This window comes from Xenopus tropicalis, chromosome 7, assembly GCF_000004195.4.
Source record: "Xenopus tropicalis strain Nigerian chromosome 7, UCB_Xtro_10.0, whole genome shotgun sequence".
In the NCBI taxonomy this organism is placed as follows: domain Eukaryota; kingdom Metazoa; phylum Chordata; class Amphibia; order Anura; family Pipidae; genus Xenopus; species Xenopus tropicalis.
In genome coordinates, this window is record NC_030683.2 from 35,112,342 (window position 1) to 35,122,550 (window position 10,209).

Sequence of the window (10,209 nt, forward strand, 5' to 3'; positions counted from 1 at the left end):
TTCTTGTCTGATCTGATCTGTAGTAATAAGTCAAATCAACTGTGTTTTTCTTGAAGACCTTTTAACCAGACATCCAACTGGCTAATATCCATTGCTTCTAACTAGTTAACATTTTCCTGTCCTTGCTTAATTAATTGAGGTGCTTCTTCTTACACAATATTCCAGTATCCTACTAAACATAGTTCAGGACTAGTATGGCAGAGCATTGACAGAGCTAAAGCTGCTCTTAATTCGTGTTGATATATTGTAAGGCATTTCCATAATTTTGTTCTTTAAACTACAGCATATTATAAAAGCTGCTTTGGAAATGGAAGCATCAATCACTGAATAAATATTTTGGCACTGACTAAAAATATCTGAAAATGAAATGTTTTGTCTATATGTGCATATTGCACCAACACCCAGGCATGTATTTTGTGTTTTTTAAGCATATTCTCCTTTGTTTCACATTTTTTTATATGCACTGAATTCATTAACTATATGTTGTACATGCCTGGGACCTCTTATCCAGAATGCTCAGGACCTGGGGTTTTCTGGCTCAGGGTTTTTCAGTAATTTGGATTTCCATATTTTCCATACCTACTATAAAAATCATATAAACATTAAATAAACCCAATACGATTGTTTTGACAGAGACAAAGGATATAATCTGTAAAATTTGAATTATTTGATTATAGTACAGTCTAAGGGAGATGGCATTCCCATAACTTGGAACTGGATAACAAGTTTCTAGAAAACCTGTACCTGTATTTATTAATGGTATAATTTAAGAGCCCTCCACTAAAAATCTAAATATCAGTCCTTGGACTGGGCCCCACATCCACTTTTTGGGACTCCTGAGCAGGCAGTCCCAAAGTTTAGGAACTTCTACTGTATGAAGATAATTTAAAAGAGGGTAGCAGTATTATCCTTTATTACTAGTGTTTGTATTTGTAGACATCACAGGAGGGTAACTTAAGTTGTATGTCAGATTCTTGAAATGATCAATTTCAAGTGTTACATTCAACATGAAAAACATAGTCTGAGACTTCAAAGGATAAGTAGAACGGTCTAAGTCAGATGAGGAAAATTCAGTGAAACAGATCTTTAATGTGAAAAACATGCGGGATTGTAATGTGGGCATTTTAATTAACCTTGTCTCTGCCCCGGGGATAAAGTATATTGCTTGCTTCTGTAATGTTGAATGGATTTGATATATTCTTTGATAAAATTTGCCAAATATTATGTATATTATGTTACTGTTTGAAACCTTTTTTTCTGTAAGCATAATAATATGGGGTATACACTGGGCATCTTGCAATAATTCTATTACAGGTTTAATAAAAGGCAGGAAAAAAGCTTAAGCAAACTTGCTACATATTCTCTTGGATAGAAATATCTACCAAGGGTATAGTTTTAAGTTACAGAATTGAGAAAATAAGTAAATTGCAGTCTGTTTACAAAATTACCTCTGGTGTGCAAAAAATGTTTCATAACAGCTTAACTGTATAATCTTCTTGGGAAACTCAGTACTAGGTGTTAACTAAACAGCATTTTACAATACCATCCTCAAATCTGAAAAGGTTTCTGCAAGTTTTTAAAAGAAATCTTGCTTTTATAGTCCTGCATTGATAGCAAATAGAGAATAAAACCTCAAGATCTGATTGGCGTTCCTTATCTGTTGTGGATTTTACTGGATTTTAATAGTAGTCACATAATAAAGGGGAAAAATAAAGATTATTTTCACCATTCTCCTAGGCAGCAAGTGATGATCAGTTTTATAATTCATGATAGAAATATTGTAATATGATGGGGAATCATGTTACATTAACTCAGCTTTTACTAAATACTGATATCTTTTCCCTGCTCAGACTTGGCTACAAAATGATTTATTTGCACATTTAAGAACAGTTCAAAAAAGCATTGTTTTTTCTGCAACATCAGCATTTTTATCAAGGTGAGTATTTCCACCCTGTTTAATAAAAGCCTTTTTTTATTTTCACCAATGGTTTTCTTGAAGAAGAAATCAAACAAAGAGTGGAGAAAAGTTAGATGTGAGAATCCTTTCTCACAATGGACGCATTATTGAAAACTTGCGTTTGGCGAGAATTGTAGAATTGTTTTTTTCTGGGTAACATTTAGCATTTTATCAATGGTAGAATTTCTTTATTAAATCTTTTTTTGACATTCCAAAAACTTTTCTGACATTCTGAATCTTTAATGATTTTTTTCCAGAATACAAAATTGTGATCATATGGCTCATTTACCAAATTATTCCTTCAATTTCTCCATTGTTTTTATTCCAGAAAGTGTTCTCCAACTTTAACAGTGGAAAACCATTTTATGAGCTATGCCAAAAATTGCTTGAAAGTTGTTTTCACATTGTAGAACTATATCACAATTCATATATATCATTTCTGCAGCTCTGTAATTCTATTCACATCTTTTTACTTCAGGCATCAAATGTTGCAAAGAAAATCCTTTTGATCTTTATCACCAGTTAAAAAATGTTAATTGTTTGGAAATTTTCTCTATTTATCATTCTTTACTGGTATTTTTTCCTTGGCAAAAAAAAAGTTTTAAAAAAAACCTTGCAGGACATTCCCAGAGGGGTAAATTTGTCAAAATTTCTTGGTCAAATGATGCATTTTTCATGATTTTTATATTTTTCCAGAAAGCTTCTCCCAACATGAAAACAGGAAGAGTAAAAAAAAAAACCCTAAATAAATCTTAAAAAATGAATTTAAAAACCATGCCAATCTAAACCCTAATGTTATACGGGTGTTTTTAGCACATCATCACCCCAGACTTCCTTGGGTGCCTTTTGGGAAGAGTATTAGGCAGGGAAGTAAAGGGCATGACATGGAGAAGAAAAGGGGGAAGGCTAAGACTGCATTTGATCTAAAAGCTGGATACTCTGTAATACCTATCTATATCCACAGAAGCTCCTGCTCAAAATAGAAAGGAGTAAAGTAATACTAAGCAATCCACCCATAGATTCTAACATTCATCTCCTACTGATATGTTGATTGTAGCAATGTATTCCGTGTGGACAAGATTTTCTATGGGCAACTTAAAGGGAGTGCTAGCCCTAAGGCACACATGTTACCTATTCTACTAGTACCAGCCTTGGGAGACTGTGGAAGCCATCAGTGAAAATAATCCTTTGTGAGTGTCTGGCAGAGAATATTCTCCATTAGTGACATTTTATCACTAATGCTTAAAGGGAAAGTGCTCCACCATGAGGGCTTTATAAGGTATTTGGGGTAGCATTATTCCATTATCCATAGCTCTGGGCTTGGTAGGCATGAAATGAGATTGATCTGTGTTGTTGCCTACACTCTAGCAGGACTACTTTATTGGAGAATCTGTTACAGAGTAATCAGTTAGGAGAACCATAAAGCTACAGTTATTATACTCAATGTATATGCATCTGTTTATAGCTATGCGCCTGTATATTGCATTTTTTTCCTTTACCACATTATACAACGTTTCCTCATAAATCCTATTCTGCATAGCCCTAGTGAGGTTTCCAATTTTCTCATGACAACAGCACAAAGTGCTTCCAAGTTTCATGCTTTGAAAATCATGACTTGCTCAAATGGGTCAGAGAAAAAGCACTGCCTTATGCCCACGCCAGTGGGAAGCAAACTCAAAAGCTGGGATGCCCATGGCCCATGAATTCTAAGCACTTGGGTGCTATACATAAAAACAGCACTATAAGAACTTGCCTGTGCAATCATTGATATTGTATTTGAAGGAAAAATTGAAGCTTGTGATATGGTATGAATTATCCAAAAGACTGGCCACACATAGTAACATAGTAACATAGTAAGTTGGGTTGACATGGGTAATTTTCAAGCTATCCATATTGTTCAGTTTAGCCACATAAGTGGCTCAAGTGTGGGCCCATAGGGTCATCATCCAGACTTGTTTTGCCTTTTGGCTTTGTAATAATAGTTTAATAACAACATGAGATTTACTTAATACTGGCTGTAAAGGATTGTTCAGCCAACACAAGTAAGCTAGACATACATAAAATAATACAGAAATATATTATCACCATGTTCATTACGTTTAAAAACCTGTTTAAGCAGTATTAACACCAAAAAGAATGCCAGTAAGGCCTGGCATTATACACAGAAGTTAAATTTTATTAACAGATTAGCAATTTATCATTGCACACTTGCAAATATATGTAACTATAAATGAGGATGTACAATAGTTAGTAACAATTATTGGCACCTTTTTGATATAAACAAATTGTTCCTCTTTTTAACTTTGGGTAACCACAATGCATTGGCTTTACCCCCAATAGATTGCTGATAAAGCTATTTCTAACCATATCCTACACAAGCCATCTTCCATGTATTGTATACAAAAGTCAGGCACCAGAAGTGTCACTTTAGGAGCTGCAGTTATCTTAAAGTGGAATCTCACCAACAGTCCAGTAACAGTATGTATACATTCTGCAGAGAAAGTACATACAGAACTCTGCAGAACATAAACATATCTACCATGTATGTTTTATTTGTCTATTTATTTTTTTATGTATCAGTTATTTATATAGTGCCTATATATTCCACAGAGATTATACAACATTCTCATCAGCCCCTATCCCAGTAGAGTTTAAAATGAGAGTTGAGCTGAGAGTGCCCAAATCAGAATTAAATGCAAGATCCCTGCTCTTACAAATAAACAATAATGTAGGTTTAGTTTCCTTTTGTTTTTAAATGTGTACAAAACCCCCATGTGGGGCATGTAATGTGTAGAGGACTGCATGTATGTATTGAGAGGGGGTAATCATATTGCTTGTTCCAACAGAGGCAAAATCCCTAGACAGCCATACAAATACCATAAATATAGAGCAGGACTGTTTGATGGACATAATAAGCCTTGCCATTGTGTATAAAACTATGATTGCATGAAAAACTATCAGATACAGACTAGATACAGATTAAATAATAAATGTCAATAATACATTTAAGTTGTGTGGCAACATTAGCCCTTTAAAGAAGTTTCACCTTTTAGTATGTCAATTGGTCTTCAATTATTATTTTCACCATACAAAAGATAAATTAAAGGTGAACTAACCCTTTAAAATATAGTTTCCTTTCTAGTTTATTTTAGCTGTCAACTTATTTATCAACTTAAAAAAAGGTAAGTTACTAGCTTCAGTAGCTAAAAGGCAAATGATTAATTTCAGTAAGACCATTGGAAGCTGCCAGTAAGTGTGGACAGATAATTTGTGGTTGCTGTTACACCTTGAGGAAACCTGCAATAAATTTAAGGTGATTTTGCAAGTATATAATAATGGCAGGAAATAGCCCCTACTGCACCTTTTTTGATTTATACAGATTCCTAAATATACACCACATGTTCCCTCCCCCCGTTCTCTCAAATGCTATTGCTGAGCTCTGGTCTATATTTAGGTGATGAAAACTTAAAACCTCTGCTAACAACTTGTGTGGAAAGGTTCATCTTTAGAGGCTGCTACTTTGCGGTGAGTATTACCCTGGCGGCATCCAGGGCCCCTGAAGCAGCACCGACCATCAGTTGTCGCAAAACAAGCGCCATGAGCAGCGCTGGCACAGCCTCACAAACCCACTAGTTTTCTATACAGCGAGGTTTAAAATCAGACAAAATCGCAATGAGTATAACTTGCTAAAGTAAAGCCGCTAGAGAAGCTGAATCGTACGGAGCTGCACTACTACACTACCCGGTTAGGAAATCAGTGAGAATCCGATAGGGCCTACGGGCACTGATTTGCTGGCTGTGCACATTAGTAAGATTGTTCTTAAATAAAATGGTTCGATGATATGGAAGTTAAATGGAGAGAATGGAAAGGGAATTCACAAAGTAGTTTAAAACGACTTTTCTTTTCAAGCCCTTATGTAAAATTAGCTCCCTGTTTGTTTTTTCTTAGCAAATGCACTTGTATATAATGTGCCAGACGCTGTAGGTGAGATTGCGGCCCGTGTGCCACACCGGGACCTGCAGCATCAGGCGCAAAGCATCACAGTACCGGGAGGGTGGGGGTGGGCGGAGAATGGCTTACAGGCTGCTTGGACAAAACTCACAGAATGGAGAAATTATCAACGTGTACATGTGCTACATTCCTGCTATTATTTCACTTCAAGTCAATAGCAGTTCAGCAGCAGCAGCAGCTAGGGGCCACAAGTTGGCAACTATTGCTGTCTGATCCCATACTATTTTCTTACCGTCCTCATAGTTCTTCAGATAGTAGTCTGGTCCAGGCCCTCCTCTGCTCTTTGCCGGATTCTTCAGGTTCTGAAACTGCAGGAAATCTGTCTTCCTTCCCCCAAATCTGAGAAAGGCAGGGGCCAAACCTCGGGCCAACGTCACTAACCTCTTGGAACTGCATGTAAAGAGAGACAGGCAGCTTTAGCTACAACATCAGCAACCAGGGCTCAGGCTTTAGCCAAAGTTACAGGCAGGACTACATCTTCTCCAGCACAGTTATCTTTTTCTCTCTTTTTAGTACAAACTAGAGAATATCTGATGGACACATCTGTACTTCAGTTATCATTCAGCAGAAATTTAGTGGTATAGTGTGAACATGAAAAGGCCCTGAGCCACTTCAGTAAGGCCTTAGCCATTTATATAAGCTAAACTATAGGTCAGCATTGCTTTTAAATATAGTGGTAAAGGGTTCAAGCCAATATAGAGATGGGCAGACAATTGATGATGAAGATGATGATAGATATTCTAGATAGATAGATAGATTAGATAAATAGATACACAGACAGACTTTAATGAAACCCATGCCCCTCTGTAGAGGATATATCAATGTGTTTCTTTTCATACATACTAACGAAACTGGCTTTATTCTTTAGAACTGTTACAAGAACAGAACAGACAGATCTAATACAGTTTTGTTTTTCACTTAACAGTGAGAATTTTAACTGTTCCTTCTTCCTCTGGTGCTCACCACCCATGCAATTATTTGGTAAAATCATGTAAGATAAAAATCCGTTAGTTACATGGACTGTTCTGAACTAAATGTCATAGTACAGTAATTCTTGATAGACGTTTGTGAATAGTTTTGTTTGTTGGAATGATTTGTGTTGAAATAATTGTCAGTCTGAGTGTTGTGATTGTACTAATGGTTCCTACAAAAAAGGTTCATAATGTGTATAAAAAATCGTGGTACCCGAAGAAGCAAATGAATAGGGCACACACACATGGGCAGTTTTCGTTAAAAGATTTTAAGCTTCCCTGTCTCCTCGATTAACAAGATCTTCTGCCAGACATGAACGTTTATTTGGTTAGAACTCCCCAGCTGGGACATAAATGGTTCTGCAGTAGGTAATTATTTTTGTGATCATATTTATTATTGCAGTGAGAACAGATGATATATCCAAGGCGAGAACAACAGCTGGGTGAAATATTTATTCTTTATCATTTCTGGTTACCTTTGGGGATAAACAGAGGAATGTAGTATATACAGAAACTCCTCAGCAAATGAAATTAATATCCACTAAAGGAAAAAAAGGAAACTAGTCTCATGCAATTTTCCGATTTCAATCTATTAAATAATATTAAAACCCCAAATGTGATATGCACTATGTGATTTCGCCATCAAGGCAGGAAACATAATTTGTGACTTCGGAGAAAATCTACTTAACTAGAGTTGTGAATGATTTCGAATAATAGAGCAAGACAACAAGCTTGGAATAGGTAATAGTATTACTGTTTTCTTTTATGTACTATGAGGAACTCTACGTTTTAGAGAGATTTCATGAAGTTGCCACAGAAACACTAAAACACGTATTTGGCTGCTAATATTTGTTTGCAGAGCTGGAAACTGTGTATGTGGAGTAAGGAAAGTCAGCACAGACTGGCTAGGAGTCCCATCAGCCACACTGGCTCACTGCTCACTATACACATCCTGATATAAATATTCTGAATGCCCCTGCAATCATTATATCGTGCAAAATCATTTTAGGCAGGACAGGGCTGGTAATTTCTTGGTATGCGTAAGCACAGCATTTTTTTCAGTCATAACTGATAAATTTCTGAGATGCTTTTTACATTGCAAACATGTGCATCTTAATGCAAACCAGTTCCGTTCTCCAAAAGAACATGTTTTAGAAGCCTGTAGAAATGTTTTGTAGTGAAGTATCCGTTTCATGGCAAGTCAGTAGATGTTGCGTTTTAGTATAAAATTCATATACAGTCGCATTCTGAACTTACCTTAAAAAGTCCAGCCAACCATCGTGGATAATAGAGGGGTCGAGCTGAACAGAAAGGAAGTTCTCACTGACAGTCCTAACTGGGGTTTTTGTATTGACATCAAGGAGAATCAAAGTCCTTCCCTTCACACTGGGAGACCTGGGCGCAGGGTAAATTCTTCTCTCCCCAGGTTGGCAGGAACATGGGGAATGGGATAGCAAGATTAGAAAGGATATGAGCAGGAGTTCTGAAAGGTAGGAGCTGAGTAGGAACATTGCACAGAGAAGAGGCAGGCTTTGATCCCAGCTGTCTAGCTTACACCGTTATCTTGGAGGGTGAGACTCCCTGGGAAACTAATTGGACTTATCTCATGTGGATGTCACAAAGCCCTTTTTGCTATGTTTTGGTGCTGCTGGAGGGAAACCCACGCCCCTGACCAGCCTTTCAACGGTTTCAGCTAAGAGCCAAGCAAGACAGCGCCGCCCATTGAAGAGATTCCTGCTGCAGACGCGCTCTTCTGCTGCTGCCGCACATGGGAAGGTGAATCCTTAACCATTTGCTTGCAGGCACCAAGCCGCTTCACAGATTAGAGATTAAGTAGGAGCTACGCAAGGCTGTCGGTCTCGTTGAGTCTGTACTTACTGGGGAAATTGCTTCTTAGATTCCCTGCTTCTCTACTGCTCCCTTGTGTATCAGGGTAACATTTCACACCCCAAATGTGAATGTACTATGCAATAAGTGGAGGTTTATTGGGTTTGATCGCATCTGTGCTGAAACTCCGGCCTCTGTCTGGGTGACAAACACCAGGGTTCCAGCCTTTACGTTTGATCCCATTCTTATAAACCCCCACTGAATTCCCCTGTGCTGTCTGTGGGCTTGACCTGGCACTTAAGGAGCATCAATAAAGTTCTAAGGATGTAATTGTGGTTTATCCTCTGCCAACCTGTAACTTGTGTAGTAGGGTCTAGTCTGGCTCTGGGGCATATCCTGTCATTACTGTTATTAAGGCTAATGGAATCTGGTTATTTGCAATTTACACATTGCGGGAGTGTGGCTGCATATTGTAGGTGGAACTGCGCTACCATTACTATACTATACCCCTTACTACTGTAGTTTTACCCTCTTACTATTACTGTTGGTTTGCTCTTGTTGTTAGATGAATGCATTGAAATGGGTAGATTGGGTCAGTCCAACACAAATATACATATATACACAATTTATATGACACAAAGCAATCTTCTGCATTGGTGTAAAAGTAAGGTAAGGGCGTCAATAGTGTATATACACACACACACACACACAGAAGAGAACAATACCTTAATTCCACCTCCAAAATGGGTGCATTGACTGTATTTATAAGGTCTTTGAGATGTCTTATGGTCTTGTATCACTTGTTTACTCAGTAGCTTTGAGGCAGATAAACTGAGTACTGTACATCCTCTATAGGCTTGTGTGTTATTGATCATTCATGTTGAGTATATCTAATATAGAAGTTGTTCGCAAGCGTTTTAAATGCAGGTTATGCAATTTTCATGAATCAGCCCGTGGGCCATCTATCAATATTATTTTTTAAAAACTAAATAGTATATTAATTACCTGAAATATATAAAACATACAACCTTGCTCCTTCATTTAAAGTTTTTTTGACTCACACAAGGTGCAGTGGACCTATTTCAAACTGGGCAAAGTACCCACTTGCTAGTCCTGCCCTACTCTATTACTACCCATACAACTCAAGTTGTAAAATGTTGTTACCCACGGTATCTTTCTAAGGATACCATCTAACATGATAAGTGCAGGTAATGTAGCAGGGCTCATAGCACTGAATGTAATTCAGGCATTATAAATAATAGTAGCTAGTAGTACCTGATATCTTTTAATAACCCAAACAGGAAAAGCTGATATACCGTGTAATCTAGTTAAAATGTTACATGGCAACCCTTTTAAAATAAAAAAAATAATAAGTGGTATAAAGGTGATACCTTTGTTGGCTAACTAAGATAACCATAACAAGCTTTTAAGCTCAGTTTGAAA

At 37.1% G+C, this 10,209-nt stretch overlaps 1 protein-coding gene across 1 annotated transcript in view; it reads right to left on the reverse strand.

The window, feature by feature from the left end:
* Window positions 1–8,853, reverse strand: part of hpse2 (heparanase 2 (inactive)) — a 142,254-nt gene extending 133,401 nt beyond the window's left edge. The window contains exons 1-2 of the mRNA XM_018095632.2: window positions 8,197–8,853; window positions 6,201–6,358 (exon numbers count right to left, since the gene is read on the reverse strand). Of these exons, the coding sequence (XP_017951121.2) occupies window positions 6,201–6,358; window positions 8,197–8,450 (412 nt within the window). The 5' untranslated portion in view covers window positions 8,451–8,853. The remainder of the gene's footprint in view (window positions 1–6,200; window positions 6,359–8,196) is intronic.
* Between the last annotated feature and the right edge of the window lie 1,356 nt (window positions 8,854–10,209).